This window comes from Genypterus blacodes, unplaced genomic scaffold (assembly GCF_046128005.1).
Source record: "Genypterus blacodes isolate CSIRO-AG114 ecotype Tasmania unplaced genomic scaffold, CSIRO-AGI_Gbla_v1 ptg000052l_1, whole genome shotgun sequence".
In the NCBI taxonomy this organism is placed as follows: domain Eukaryota; kingdom Metazoa; phylum Chordata; class Actinopteri; order Ophidiiformes; family Ophidiidae; genus Genypterus; species Genypterus blacodes.
Window position 1 is genome coordinate 3,222,261 of NW_027466864.1, and position 15,242 is coordinate 3,237,502.

Genomic DNA, 15,242 nt, shown 5'->3' on the forward strand with positions numbered 1-15,242 from the left:
TCTTTGGACTAGGTTCATTTCAGCACCTTTCCACTGACATCACATCATACTAGCGTCCAACCAGTCAGCTGGCCAATCAGACGTGGGAGGCTGGCCCGCTGCTGCCGCTGTCATCCAATAAGAGAATAGCGTGAGCTCTGCTCACCGGCACGTCACTTCTGATTGGAGACTTGAGCTGTAAAGGAGGCGGGACGTGAAATTGTCCAATGAGAGGTCGCCCGGCTTCCTCAGCATAATTTATTCAGCATCCTCCGACAGTCCTAAAATTATGATGACATACATAAGGTGAAGTGTTTTTGGGGGGCTGCCGATCTGTTTTTGCAGCACTCGAGAAATAACACGGAAGTTACTTGTAATTGGACTTTTTTTTTTTTATTACGGTTTTAATTTGATCAGCTTTTCCCTTATATTTGTTATTTATTTACTTTTTCTCTTTTAAACGTTAATATGTGGACTTTCCTGGGAATTGCGAGCTTCACGTACCTTTATAAAAAATCCGACTCCGTGCTTTCTTATGCTCCCAAAGAGCTCGTAATGGCTGCAGCCTTGTTTCTCACAGTTGGGCTGCTGCTCTCATATATCAGGTATTTCCATGGACAGAAACTCAGGTTATCACAGGTGCTTCATTCTCCTCTGAGCTTTCTGTCGTTTTTTCCTGTTATCAACTATTTCATCCCTCAAAGTTCGACACTGGGAAAGGACAAAGCAGCAAACGGAGAGAAGGCAGAGAAAAAGGTAAGAGGCTTCATCTGGAGTCACTTTTGTTAGCTGAACAAAGGAAAACAAACAGCGAAAAGAAAGAATTATCAAAATTATTTTTTGTCTGCTGGAAATGTATATGTTATATATTATTTATCTGTCGAAAACGTGTTAAAATAGGTACATAGTCCAACAATTTTGCCATGGCTTCTTCTCAACAACCATTTACTAAATAGATGTTTCTGTTATTTTGAATGAATTTGAAATTCATAGGGACAATATAGGTATTGCTAAATAGAAAAGTACTCCCTACACTCTATAACTTTATAACAGTCAAAATATGATAAATAGTTCATTTTGGACTCTGTATGTTGCATAATACATTGTCGTTATTGTTTCCAGAGCGGCAGAAGAAGAAGGGTGGACCTGGAGTCTTCCTCCTCCGACTGTGTCTCAACCTGTGGCTCCACTGCGGTGATCCCAGAGCCGGACGTGGTGATAGTCGGTGCCGGGGTCCTGGGTTCAGCCATGGCGACCGTCCTGGCCCGGGATGGGCGGAGGGTCACGGTGGTGGAGAGGGACCTGAAGGAGCCAGACAGGATAGTTGGAGAGCTGCTGCAGCCTGGAGGCTTCAAGGCCCTGAAGGCGCTCGGACTGGAAGGTCAGTGACTGAAGATGCTGCTGCTGGTACACACCCAGTGGGTTACACTGCTTTTCTGGGTTAGGAACACTTTTCCAGTGGTCTGCTTCTCTATTTCTACATCTTAGACTTTGAAAGTGTAATAGTTTAGTAAGGAAATGAGATGATAGTGGTTGTTTGGCTTCACCTCATCTGTGTGCTTCACTGAAAGTGTTGAAGTGCTGAATTTGTGCCTCAATGCAACGAGTTCTGCAAATTGCACCTGCTCAACCAAAACAAATGTAAATTGCACAGTATCTATTTCTTCAACCAGTAAGTGGCAAACACTCCCTCGTGGGAAATGACCAGGATTTATCAGACAAATTCCTGTAGGGACACAAGGGACACAATGTCCCTGAGCTTATCAGTAATCAGTCTACTTCAATCCATCTTCAAACTGCTGTTGTAATCTCTTAATCTCTCTCTCTTGATACATTCGTAAATTATCAATAATACCCCTAAGTTATGGATCTAAATAATGTTCTGTACTTATTCTCTCCACTGGATGTTAAACAGGTAAACAATCAAGCCAAAACAACATCAATATTGCAGTATGTTAATATCCAAATCCTCCAGTGCGTCTGGTAGCTCCTGCACTCAAGCCAACATGATCAGAGTGGATGAATAATAAATGCATGTTGCTTTAAGTATAGCCTGTGTGTGGGCCCTCAGGTTCTGTGGAGGGTCTGGATGCCCATGTGGTGAACGGGTATGTGATCCACGACATAGAGAGCAGCACCGAGGTGGAGATCCCGTATCCTCAGGAGAAGGAGAACATCCAGTGTGGACGAGCGTTCCATCACGGACGCTTCATCATGGGCCTGAGGAGAGCCGCCATGGCCGAGCCAAAGTGAGTCTGGACGCGATGACATCATTTGGGTTTAGATTAGACCAGGTTAGAGGGGTGACGTGTGAAAATACACTGTTTCACTCCTGTGATGTGTTTCATTATGTGTTACTTTTGTTAGTGTAACATTGTAAATCTTATTTTGTCATATCAAAAACCCACACTGATAATAAACCCGTTATCTTGTATTTGTTTCAACATCGCACCTGTTACCGTGACCACAGTGGTTCTCAAACTGCAACAGTTATCTCTGTCTGGGGAAGTGAGAGGCGATGTGTCTAACCGGTGAATTGCGCCCCCCAGTGTCACATTTGTAGAAGGCACAGTGAGCAGCTTGGAGGAAGAGGACGGCTGTGTGACCGGAGTCCAATACAGGGATAAAGAGACTGGAGACGTCAAGGTGAGGAGCAGAGACAACAGCACTTATTCTGTAAACAGGGGAAAGAAAGACTGTGTGTGTGTGTGTGTGTGTGTGTGTGTGTGTGAGAAGTGTCTGGCTCTGGGTTTGATGACTTTGTGTCTTGCAGGAGGTCCGTGCTGGACTCACTGTGGTGGCCGACGGCTGTTTCTCCAAATTCAGAAAGAACCTGGTCACAGGAAAAGCCCAGACCTCCTCTCACTTTGTTGGATGCATCATGAAGGTACAACTTCAAAGAAAAGACTTTTAAAAGGAGACTCCATGAACTTTTAGGTATCAATGTCAGTTTCTTGGTCTGCCTGTGAAACATCTTCTTATGGCTGCGCTCAGTTTTCCTTCATCCAGTTGTTGATGTCTATGTGAAATCACAGAGTTGCCCTTTAACCCCAGACTAAGCTCTACTCCCTGTTGGTGCTTCCCCTCAGGACTGCCCCCAGTTTAAAGCCAACCACGCCGAGCTGGTGCTGGCCGACCCGAGCCCGGTGCTGGTCTATCAGATCTCCTCCTCGCAGACCAGAGTGCTGGTGGACATCAGGGGGGAGATGCCACGCAATCTGTCAGAGTACATGGCTGAGAAGGTCCATCCACAGCTGCCTGGTAAGAGGAGAAGACATCAGAAGCTTTTATCATTATCCTTTACTCTGTTCTGGTTTACTGCATCAATGGAAATCTTTGATAGGATCACATGTGGCGACAAGCAACCCAGGCCTGTGAGTCCTCTGATCCATTTTGATTTCCAATGTAAATCCAGACTTTGACCTTCATTTACCTTGAAATCAGATGTGTAAGAAAGATTCATCATGCAAATTCATTAAGCTCTGTTTTGCGTCATGGTAGCGACGTACTGCTGGTAGATCCATGGGTCTAGACTCATTTGTGTCAACATACAGTACCGCCATAAATGTTGAAAACTAGTTTCTAGATCCGATTCCCAATCTGAGTCTGCCTCAAAGCCCGACTTCTTTCTCTTACAAACCTTTCACTGCGATATCCTGCTGACAAACACACAAACAAACGCTGAAGGGAACGTAACCTGCACGTTGGAGGTAAAATGCCAGAAGTGTGAGGATGTAAGGAAGCCTCTGCTGTGTGTGTGAGCGTGGAGGCGTCTCAGCTGTGGGATCTGACATTCAGCACGTGTTCAGCTATTCAACTCAAATACCAAAGCTCCTCCGGTATCAAAGCAGCAGCTCCAGTCACCTTGACGGAGGTCCAGGGAGTCACACCGACACGTCGATAAACGTCCACTCAGAAACCAAAGACATTTTATCTGTCCTGTGTGTGTGGACATTCATCTACACAGTCAGCCTGACTGCCTCTGGTTTCCCTCTCTCTCTCTCTCTCTCTCTCTCTCTCTCTCTCTCTCACAGAGCATCTAAGGGAGCCCTTCATGGAGGCGCTACAGAACGATCGGCTCAGGTCCATGCCCGCCAGCTTCCTCCCCCCCTCCCCCGTCAATAAGCCAGGTACTGAAGTGCCGTCCAGCCCGGTGTTGTTGCAGAGGCCGTAGGCGGCCTCGGGGAATCTATTGAGCTGGACTCAGTATGATGCATGTTCTTCAAAGCGTTACCTTACTAATGTACGACGACACAGCGGCTGATAGCTTTGCGGTCAGATATGGAATATTGGAAGTAGTTAGAGACGATCTGGAGGCCCTGATGTGTCGGCTCCATCTTACAAATACCAAAGCTTAACATTCAAATGTCAGTGTCAAACCAAAATAGCGTCACGGTTGTTGCTTGAAAATGTTATCCTGTATTTGTCTGTGTTTCTGAGTCATGATAAACAGCTCAGCATGCCAGTGTGACTCTGGCTGACAAACACTGAAGTCACATGTGGTTCTATTCAATGTGTGTGGTGGGAGTTTGGAGGCTAACGCTGCTGTGTTGTGGCAGGAGTGCTGCTGCTGGGCGACGCCTACAACATGAGGCATCCTCTGACAGGAGGAGGGATGAGCGTGGCTCTCAACGACGTCCGGATCTGGAGGAGTCTGTTAAAGAAACTTCCAGACCTGTACGACGACGCGGCCATGCTGCAGGTAAACACACAAACCAAGCCAGACGCACACTCGGCAACTGTTAGAGGGAGTGTGTCTGGGATTCCTACTGCAGTTTGGTAGCTCACAAAATTTGACACTGTCCAATAACTGGTATTAATTACAAAATGACCACAGGGACAAAGTTCCATATATTTCAAGTACATGCGTTACCTAGGTGACCACATCATTTTTTTTGCTGTTTTGTAATTTGCAATGAATCAAACTCTGCATGGCACCGACTGGAACACATCAGAATAGTGCATTAGTAACAGTAACATTATTAGATTAAGCCTATTAGATGTGGATATTATGGTGACACGTCTCAGAGATGGAGGTAGAATCTCTCTGATGTCATTTTCACCCGTGTGCATGAGAAGTGAAGCCTCAGTGAAAAGAGGCTCCGTTGATTTCTCAGGAATGTGGAACCGACTTGTGGTGGCTGTGCTGCGTCACACTCGCCATGTCCTGTTCTTCCCCCCCAGTCCAGCGTCTGATACATTCTAACAAACATTCAAACCGTTTTTCTCTTCTTCTCAATAGGCAAAGAAAAAATTCCACTGGAAACGCAAGTCATCACATTCCTTTGTGGTGAACGTGTTGGCCCAGGCTCTGTACGAGCTGTTTGCTGCCACCGACAGTGAGTCTGACACACACACACACACACACACACACACACACACACACACACACACACACACACACACACACACACACACACACCTGATGATTTTTTAATAGAAATTTAAACAGTATTGCATTCCAGATGAACACATGAAGATCATTTTGAGTGTTATGATCTAAATGTGTTTGTTTTGTTTTGACCAGGTTCCCTCCATGAGCTTAGGAAAGCCTGTTTCCAGTACTTCAAGCTCGGCGGTGAATGCATTGCCGGGCCAATTGGACTTCTCTCCGTGTAAGCACCAACTCATTACATGCATGTAACCATAGACACCTACTTAAGCTAAAGAAGATCAGAGTAAATGTGGCTGGTAAGAAGGAATGCCACACCTCAGCATGTGACCGTTGTTAAGCAGTGGATGGTCAGAGCATTAACCTAACACAGAGGAGGAGACACTGGAGGAGCTGTTACTGTGAGGCAACGCCACTGTGCTGCTCTACACAAGGCAGCTACAGAAGAAGAATCAATAGAAAATAATTATTACAATAAAACTCATGTTGTCGAGGCTTGTTTGGTCTTGGGGCTCTTCCTTAATTGCTAGAGAAATAGTGTTGGATTAAATGCTTTATACAAGATGTAAACATCAGCAGTTAAGTGATCATACACTTTGTTTACTTACCAGGTTGTCAACCAATCCCCTGACCCTGATTGGACACTTCTTCGCCGTGGCTCTGTACGCAACCTACTTCAACTTCAAGTCAGAGTCCTGGAGCACCAAACCTCGAGCTTTCATCACGAGCGGAGCCATCCTGTACCGCGCCTGCACCGTCATGTTCCCCCTCATCTACTCTGAACTCAAATACCTGGTGTACTGAGGAGCTCCACGTTTAACTGTTCCAACTCATCTCAAGATGCTGGGTTACACACGGGCACATATCCATCTGTGCCTTATTCCAACAAGCACACTGGACAGATTATTGTCACGTCCGTCGCCCCCCTTTGGTCCCCGTTTGTGCTCGCCCACTGTGCTGTACGCTTGAGGCTCGAATGATCAAATATCTAATGTTGCATATTTGAACCTGCCTGGATCACCATGTTGAACATGGTTGTATTCACACTTGAAATTTTAGATAAAGCCACTTTGTTTGCCTTGTTTTGCATTAATCTGTGCTGTATTTAAAGTCAATCCCTCTGTATGATGATACATAAATGCCTTATTGTGGATTTGAATCACTGATGGTGGGATGATGACACTGTCTTAATTAAGTATTTTTACAATTTATATGTAAACACCGAATTTTCACAAAATATTTGAACCTTCTTCTGTTCTTCCCTTCTTTGAAAGGTTGTTGCTGTGTCGATGTCCTTTATTACAATATCTTACACAGGACTTTACATTCAGGCATAGAGTCAATCTGAGCTCAAAGCTGCTGTCTTAGATGCAAGTAAATATCAGTAAACAGCAACAAAGTCACAAGAGACTAATTTATTCCTGTTGTAAACGGCTGCAGGATGTGGGTAAAGTGACTCTTTGACTCAATCCAGGTCCAGGTCTCTGTATGAAGCTCAGGTGGTTGCTTCAGCTTCATCTGTGCTGACAGAAAATGGACGTCCTGAACTGTTGGTCATCGCAGCTTCCCTACAGTGGTGCACTTTTCTTTGTTAACTGTGCCTGTTGTGATTGATGAGCTGTTGAATAAATCATAAGTGACATATCAATTTGTCTTTATTGCAGATTCAGATATGAGCTCAGATTCAGAAACGAGCTTATCCAATAGTAGTGAATAAATCAGAATAGCGATCAGCAATCGGATCAAAAGTGACTGCCGACTTGCTGGATCCCATCAGATTCAGATAAACACTGACAAATACGACCGTTAGATGGCGCCCCATTAACAATTAAAGGAGTTCAGGAACTGGAAACCACTCGGGTCCCTCCACGCTTTATTATCTTGCTTACAGCTCAGCTTTCATTTGACTGGATTGAATGTCTCTGCGGCACTTAAGCAAATAAATAAATAAAAATCAAGATAATTTACACTGGAACATGAGAAACATTTGGGCATTTTATCTCTCAGAAGTTTTATTTCTGTTTTGATAAATGTACTAGTTGGTGCCGTCACATTTAGAGATAAAAATGTTGGAATTAACTCAGACGTTTAATTTTTTTTTGTCCACTGAATCATTTTTGAAAATGTGCACCAATGGATTTTGCACTTCATATGCAAGTGCAGCTCAATAAATTAGAATATGGTCGTCTTCCCCATGACTGTGTCGCCTACTTAACCAGACTTCAACCATTCAAAAGCTCAGGACACATTCATAGGTGATTTGAGTTACTAAACTGATTAGAGTGTGACATCTTGAGGCTACAATAGTGAACTTTCTCAGAATATTCTAATTTTCGGAGATGCTGAACTTGGGAGTTTCATGAGCTGTAAACCATGATCATCCAAATTAAAACAAAGGCTTGCAATATTTCAGTTTGTGTGTATTGAATCCATAATATATGACAGGTTCACTGTTTGAAGTGAGTTACTGAAATAAATTCAGTTTCCCACGATATTTTAATTTATTGAGCTGCACCTGTATGTAGTTTTGAACACATAGCAGAAGGATTAGGTCATTGATTCCCAAGCCACAAGCAAGTCTCATGTCATATCAGCTGTGACAGATTGAAACTCACATTTGAGGAATCAGAGTGCAATGATTCCGGTGTGAATATTTGAGAAAAATCAGTCAGTTTACATATCTACCCCACTGAAGCATGGATTCCTGTTGCCAAGAGAACAAGCATGTGAAATGAAGTGTGAACCTAGATTTAATCAAAATGTATCCCATTGCAAGCTTTTGAGGTTTGTATTTATGTTTGGTGTTTCTAAATCAGGCATCAGGCAGATTATATCAGATCGTCAGTCGCACGAGGTCATCTCTGTGTACAATACTTTCCTTTTTAAGAACGTGGAGGCACCAACTCATTGCCGTTAACGCTTAAAAAAGTCAATAGAAAATGAGGAAACACCACCAATTCAGGCTCATCCCAGGTTACAACAATTTCTTCAGCTTTATTGTTATTTATACATCACTGATACATTGTAGTCTGGTGAATTAATTGGAAGAAGTATCCATATTATTCTTTGTGATTCTCCACAAGGACACAAATACTGGTGTGGAAGACCAGAAAGGGGGGAAGAAAGCTCGTCGGGGAGGTTTGATGTATGTACACTCTTTCCTTCACCCTTCATCTGCCTGTCAGCCGTCAGTCTGCCGCCGTACCTACCTGACTGAGACTCACCTGGCAGTCACATGAGGAGAGACACTGAGCCCCGCCCCCTCCCTCCCCCCTCCCTTATTGTAATCCTCCTTTTTAGACACAGAGTATTATGGTAAACCCTTATTGATATCGGTAGCAGCAAGCTTTCTACTAACAGGAAACATCTTTATGATCTAACAAAAGTTTTTTACTGTACAGCTACTGCTAAGAATCTAAGAACCTGGCCTCAACGCTTTTACACCAGATTAAAGTGCCAGAAAGCAACCCACCAATCCACACTTTATATATATATATATATTTATATTGTATATGTATTTATATATATATATATTTGGGAACAAAATCTACTATTTGAACATTAATTTACAGGGTAATATACATTATATTTGAAACAGCTGAAATATCAGCACAAATAGATCACTGTCACACTTAACAGCAAAATATATATGATTATATAAATCCATATATAATCATATATACCAATATATAATTGTCATATATGCATGAAAAACAGTTAACCACGTCTCAGGCTTTTCAAATTATACCCAGAAAAGCAATTGTGTATCAAGACGTAGAAGCTTTACAAGTTTCTCCTCCCGAAAGAGTGACAGGTGGCGGCGAAAGTGCCGCGGCCCGCGTTGTTTGAGGTCACAGGACAGTTATTTGCATAATCCACAAATCTATTGCAACACGTTACTGTCTACTAACAGTACAGCCAGCATCCTGGTGGGGGCGCTGGTGTTAGCTGGACTCACACGTACACCCACTGAACAGAACATTACGACGATGGGTGATCTGATTATAGCTATGTGCTTTGAGATGGTGTGCTATGACAGTGAACAACTGGAGGACTACAATACACAATACTCTATAGTTGAGCCTCAGAAGACAAACCCAAGATGTACTGTTAGAAAGACCCCCGATACACACAAGACTCCGTGTCATTGTTCCCTGCTGCTCATAGGTTTGGTATTTTAGTGTTTGACCACAAATCAGGACCAATGCTTTATTTTGACACTCCAACAGGAATGTAATGTGTTCAGCTTTTGTTTCGTTAGTTTGACTTTCTTTCCCTCAAACTGGGTCGGTCTCTCTCTCTCTCTCCCCCCGTCAAGGCAGACCGCACAGTGAGGAACGTCCTAACAGAATGAACAAAGCTCTAGGGGGTCATCCAGAGTGCTGGGGACTCCTTGAGTTTCTGGAAAGTTCAGATACGTTGTCTGTATCAGTAGGGCAGTTCATCTTCATCTTCACCGCCTCTCAGGTGAGAGTCGCTCAGATGGTCCGTTTCTCTTCAAGACCTGATGGCCCCTCCACTCATCTCTCCATCTCAACCTCCACTTACCATTGTTTGACCCTGATTTTCACTGCTTTACACACACACACCCACGCACACACACACACACCGCCCCTACTCTGCAAAGACGCTGCACAAGGCTGTAACAAGATAGACACAAAGTTAATTTTTCACAAAGAAAAAAAGCTCCGTAATAACTGCAGTAGTAACGCACAACAAGCATCCGACAGCTGGCTTCCGGCCTGGGGAGCCCCCCCCCGGTGATGTGCAGCTAGGTTTGGGACGTTGCCATTGTTCTAAGGAGGACGGCTCCTTCGTTTGCCCTGCGAAGGACTTGTTTTTTTCTCCCTGCGGTGCACCGGTTTGTTATTCAAAAGCCCAGATCTCTATGTCCTGCACATAGAAATCCTCCTTTTTCGAGAGCATGGGGTTCCCAAAGGTTTTACAGGAGTGACTTCTGCCGTGGTACAGGTCTCCGTCCAGCCACAGGCCAAACTCTCCGCTGGAAAACAGCAAAATGACAACATTACGTTACATCCAGTACCACACTGCTAATGCCTCCGTATTCAACATCTACAGTAGCTTCCTCACTGCCCTTCAAATAAGAGGTGCATGAGAAACAAGTCAAGATCAGTCTGGATGCTGAAGTGAAGTCTGAGAGGTCACACACACACAGGAGACGCCAGGGTCGGTATCATCAGATTCAATCAAAGCCGGCGATAATTCGATTGCCATTGATTAGGTTGATGATTGGAGTCGCATGTTTGCACGCAAAGCAGCTTGCACTCACCTTCCTCCACCAAAGGCTAAGGAGTCCATATCTCCTTTGATGAAGAACATGTTGTCGCCCGTCCATTTGTACACCTGATGAGAGACACAAACAAAGCCTTTGGTATGACGTTCAGAGATGATGCCTCTGGGGATCAATAAAAGTGTTATTCTTTCTCTTTACCAACAGTGAGACAAGGCCGCATACCTCAAACTCCGGATTGAAGGTGAAGAGGAAGGTCTCTCCTGTGCCATAAAAGCCATCGCTGACTTTAAAGGGCTCCGATGCCAAAGCACCAAACACCTGGAGAAACGTTACACTTTATTGCTAAACTCAAACACCAACAGTCCCCTTTCGTTAAACTTTATAGCGCCGTAAACTCCTCGCCGTTCATCATCATCTGCAACTCACCTGACCATCGCTGTCCTTAATGACCATGAGCACCGGGGTGTCCTGGCCCTGCATGGCTCTGTAAAGCGTCTTAATGCTCATGCCGTGCTTTGACGTGCCAAAGGCCAGCGTCCATGGGTACCCGATCGTCCGTGGCGGGAGATTCCTAGCGAGCTGGAGCAAAACAATAAGGGAGAGAAGAAAAGAAAATGAAATACAGAAAGGCCACAGCCACCAAAGCTCAATTACATCTGCGGTGACCTTCTAACACCGACTGCTGCTTAAAGAAGAGTAACTGGGCTCCAAACAGCCGGAGCCGTCTCAGGAGAAAGAAAGGTCCAGAACTCCCTGAGAGAGGCGGCGGCTGCTGCTGCTGCCACACTGACGGATTAATGGCAGCTGTGGTGCAAAGAGAGATAAAGACGCTGGAGGAGCAGCACAGTGCGTGTGTTTCATATTCATGGACAGATAAAACACACACTGCTTAAATCAGCAAATTAAAATTGGAGAAGCGCTCTGCGGAATGATGTACAACTTTTTTTCTATCTCCAGCAGAGCCTTTACACACTCTTTACTCTCCGTCCCCACGGATGTGTGTTTCTCATTGTTCTCGGCTCCAGCGGTGGAGCAGAGGAAGAAGAAGAGGAAGCGGTCCGGTATAACCGGCAAAATGGAACGGAGGCATGATGCGGACGAGGCCCGTCTGAGCTCACATCCGCCCGTGTGTGTGTGTGTGTGTGTGTGTGTGTGTGTGTGTGTGTTTAATGGCTTTCATTTTGAACAGTTGACCATTTGGTTTTACTTTTGTGCATATGCATGTTGAATGTATCTCAAAACAAAACATTGATGTCACGTTGCATGAAGCCTTCAGGTCAAAGGTCACTGCCGAATGCATTCCTTTACCCTCCTACAAACGACATCGCCTCTATCAGTCAGACGTGTAGCGTGCACTGAAAACATCCATTCATCAAGTCCACACATTAAAATGTAGCCTGAAAGGAAATTCCAGAAGTGTCAAATGTAATTTGTTTGACATTTGTGAAATTTACAAGTAAAATGACAAAAACCAAAGCAGACGTCTACGCCTTTGCATAAAATACACAGGTTTGTATATCAGGATGGAAAAATGAACAGCTGCTGCGACTCCACATCTGTATCTGTATCACTCACTCACACACACACACACACACACCTTCTCTATCTGGTCGGCCTCCAGGAGGTCGCTGGGCTCTCGCAGGTTGGGTTTGAACGTCTCGGGCTCCAGCTCCGTTTTGATGGACGTGCCATGTTTGGAGTTCACCTCTTCCTTGGTGGTGATCTACAAGAACACATGAGCGTCAGAGCAGCACCGGCAGGAAGAGGGGAAAAGTTGAAACTGAGGAATACTTAATCCCATCTACTATGACTACTACCACCCATTATAACTACATCAGTCAGGTTATGAACTGCTGTGAATTATTTCTCTAATCTATGAATTTTACAGATTTTTACACATTTCAGGAAAATGCTGGCATGAAAGTGGCTCTAACATTAGTTGAACTGAGACTACAAGGCCGTCAGCTTTCCTCACACAGAGACTTTAGCCTGCGACACACTGATGTCTGAGCAGTTTGTGGACGACAGGTGGATCTCTGCCTGCCACTCGGCGGTGACAGATGACTAGGTTGGAGAGTGGGCGAGGTTATTGTCTAAGAGGAGAATGCAAAGTGAATAGTAAATCCACCCAATAAATAATTTGCACTGCGGGGGTTTGACGTTTTTCTCCAGCCAATGCCCGTTTGGTTTATTTATCTTTCTGGACAACAGAGGCTGATTGTTGAGCACTTGGCCACTGGTGGCTGGGATGCTCTCATGTTTCAGTCCTCATGCAAATAGAGCCTACCTGCATTGTCCTCAGAAAACATCATTCATCCTGTCAATGGAATCTTACTTCCATGCTCTCACCCACACGTTGTCTCTTTATGTTTTATACTCTCTGACCGTCTCTTGTTCAGTCTCAACTAAGAAGACTCACACCACCGATAGCTAACTGGCTACTGAGCAGCCTGCAGTAGGGGTCAGGGCACTGAAGGGAGTTATCAGGGGCTCTAAGACGTTCAGCCTGACAGATAAAGATAACGCCTCTGCCACAGGAAAACTTTTAGAGCCTCATTTCTGCAATGGATTGATAAACATGTGCGTGTGTTTTTAATTTGCGATTGAGGCCTGTCAGGGCACCTGGAGTCGTTTGCAGAGCGAGCGCAGATCTTCACTGTTTAGTGCATCGATCCGACGGTTGTACTCGGTCAGAGACACTACCTGGTATCACAAAAACAGGATCAGGAGGACAGAACACTCTGCTGTTGGCCATGGGGAGAAAAGGATGGGTGAGCGGCAGAATTATGGAAGGCACCAAACAGTGCACTGGAGATGCCAGCAAATGATGTCATCTCAACACTCCAAAAGTCCTTGCATCAAGGTGAATGCCATAGGAAGTTGGCTTAAGGCCAATATCTGATCAACAAATGAAGAAATAGAGAAAGTGGGAGTGTATTTTACAGCACCCTGGTCCTTTTGCATGTTTGTGTAATATGTTTAACATCACCACCACACTGTACTCAATCATATCTAACACAAGTACATAGATTCTGCAAACCATACTGAAACAATCCATGGAGCCATTGACAATGCATCCAGCCAAAACAAATGCAAACTAGTTGGCCTGTAGGGCAGACAGCAGCCAGAACTACCTCAAGTCTGACAACACGTCACATCCACACACTAGTAAACTACACCGTGTATGCCAGGGGAAACAATCCACAATAATAAGACCCAGACAGGCCAACGCAGTGACCTACTAATCATGGCTACATTCCAGCAATGTGCACCCCCACGCTGCTCACTCCAACATGAGAGCTTTCCCTTCTCCTCTGCAAACAAAACAGACGTGGGCAACAACCATCCACCAAGAAAGAAGAGTTTTCCTGCACGATTCATATTCAAAACACTTTAGCAAAAGAATCAAAACATACGCAAACATTAAAACCAATTCCAAGCCAGGAATTCCTCTCAGTAATTCCAAGCCCTCAGTCCTCAAACAGAAATTTTTAGAAAGCAAACACTGTCAGGGCACAGACTGCACTCCAGCAGAGGAAACAGATTCCACACCTTGTTGGTGTAAATAACTTTTTTGGAAACAAGCTTGAGTCTTAAGAGTTGTCAATAATGCAGCAGAAAGGGTCAACTACACTACAGCGCTCATAAAAGATGCATCCGTGCTCCGCTTCACCTCCGAGCTCAAGGCGTTCAAACACGTTTGTCCCCTGAAAATAGCGTCACGTTAGCTAATGTCTATCGATCACATACTATTAGCTCAGTAATCCGCTTCAAAACGATGACCTCATGTACGACAACAGCCGTCATTTCAAAATTATTCTGATTAGCAGAGCAACATTTACGTGGAAAGTTTGAAAGCAGCTTACAGAGGCGCACACATGCTGGGAACATAATTACAGGAGGTCCGACAAGAGACGTGAGCTCCGTCTCTGCCAAACATGAGGACCCACACACTCACACTAAACATCCAGCACCGAACTAAACTGGACCGGCTACTATGGCTAGCTGGCTAGTTAGCTCGCGAGTTAGCATGGCTTGCTAACAACAACAACAACCAGCACAACAACAACAACAACAACGGGAGAACACAAACACGCAAGTTAGCACGGCGGACGTACACATGTATACTTAGGGGTCAGCTGCTTGTCTTGCTCCTTCGCCCTTCTAGAGAACATGTCGCGCTTTCTGGGCGAGGTTGGATCCGGAAAGACACATTACAGGTCCCCGAGTGATCCCTGTGCAGCCCCTTAAGTACGAGCAGTTGGTAGCCAGCGCGACTAAAATAGAAACATCTTTCTCTGGCGGAGTCGCTTTGAACGTTTGACTTGACTGACACCGCTAACATCCAATGACAGCGCGGACCGGGAGACAAAGGATTTGTCATTGGCTGATAGTAAATCCAGTCCCACAACTGAAAGAATTTAAAGAGACAACTTCACATTTAGGCCGCGAGGTAAGCTTCGGTCATTCATTTCTTGCAACGTTAACATTTAAGACTTATAACCTTTTATTAGATTTTCTTTAAACTTTTCATCTTCTCATTTGTGCTACTCTCATTAGTCTACATTGTAATCTATATACCTCAGTCTTGCAATGTTCAGCTGTAGCAGGCTTTCA

At 44.6% G+C, this 15,242-nt stretch overlaps 2 protein-coding genes across 6 annotated transcripts in view; one reads left to right on the forward strand and one right to left on the reverse strand.

Annotated features, from left to right (window-relative positions):
• The first annotated feature begins 267 nt into the window (after window positions 1-267).
• On the forward strand, window positions 268-7,553 carry sqlea (squalene epoxidase a). The gene is made up of 11 exons (XM_076150556.1): window positions 268-735; window positions 1,102-1,360; window positions 2,051-2,228; window positions 2,529-2,625; window positions 2,753-2,866; window positions 3,069-3,240; window positions 4,014-4,109; window positions 4,539-4,681; window positions 5,222-5,318; window positions 5,507-5,594; window positions 5,983-7,553. The coding sequence occupies exons 1-11, from the start codon at window positions 448-450 to the stop codon at window positions 6,173-6,175; spliced, it is 1,725 nt and encodes a 574-aa protein (XP_076006671.1). The 5' UTR covers window positions 268-447; the 3' UTR covers window positions 6,176-7,553.
• Window positions 7,554-8,340: 787 nt separating this feature from the next.
• Window positions 8,341-15,242, reverse strand: part of oxr1a (oxidation resistance 1a) — a 118,602-nt gene continuing 111,700 nt past the window's right edge. For 3 of the 5 annotated variants that reach the window (XM_076150305.1, XM_076150304.1, XM_076150307.1), the window contains 6 exons: window positions 13,248-13,328; window positions 12,223-12,348; window positions 11,052-11,204; window positions 10,848-10,943; window positions 10,662-10,735; window positions 8,341-10,373 (listed from right to left, as the gene is read on the reverse strand). In XM_076150305.1, the coding sequence (XP_076006420.1) occupies window positions 10,238-10,373; window positions 10,662-10,735; window positions 10,848-10,943; window positions 11,052-11,204; window positions 12,223-12,348; window positions 13,248-13,328 (666 nt within the window). In that variant the 3' untranslated portion in view covers window positions 8,341-10,237. Of the gene's footprint in view, window positions 10,374-10,661; window positions 10,736-10,847; window positions 10,944-11,051; window positions 11,205-12,222; window positions 12,349-13,247; window positions 13,329-14,743; window positions 15,215-15,242 lie in introns of those variants that run through there. The other 2 variants (XM_076150308.1, XM_076150306.1) reach the window with 2 other exon arrangements.

Excerpts from the sequence above, each read along its gene's own strand:
- sqlea (XM_076150556.1), top strand. The coding sequence starts at position 448 with ATGTGGACTTTCCTGGGAATTGCGAGCTTCACGTACCTTTATAAAAAA. Across the intron at positions 2,229-2,528 it reads GCCGCCATGGCCGAGCCAAA|TGTCACATTTGTAGAAGGCA; the intron begins GTGAGTCTGGAC and ends TGCGCCCCCCAG. Across the intron at positions 3,241-4,013 it reads GGTCCATCCACAGCTGCCTG|AGCATCTAAGGGAGCCCTTC; the intron begins GTAAGAGGAGAA and ends TCTCTCTCACAG.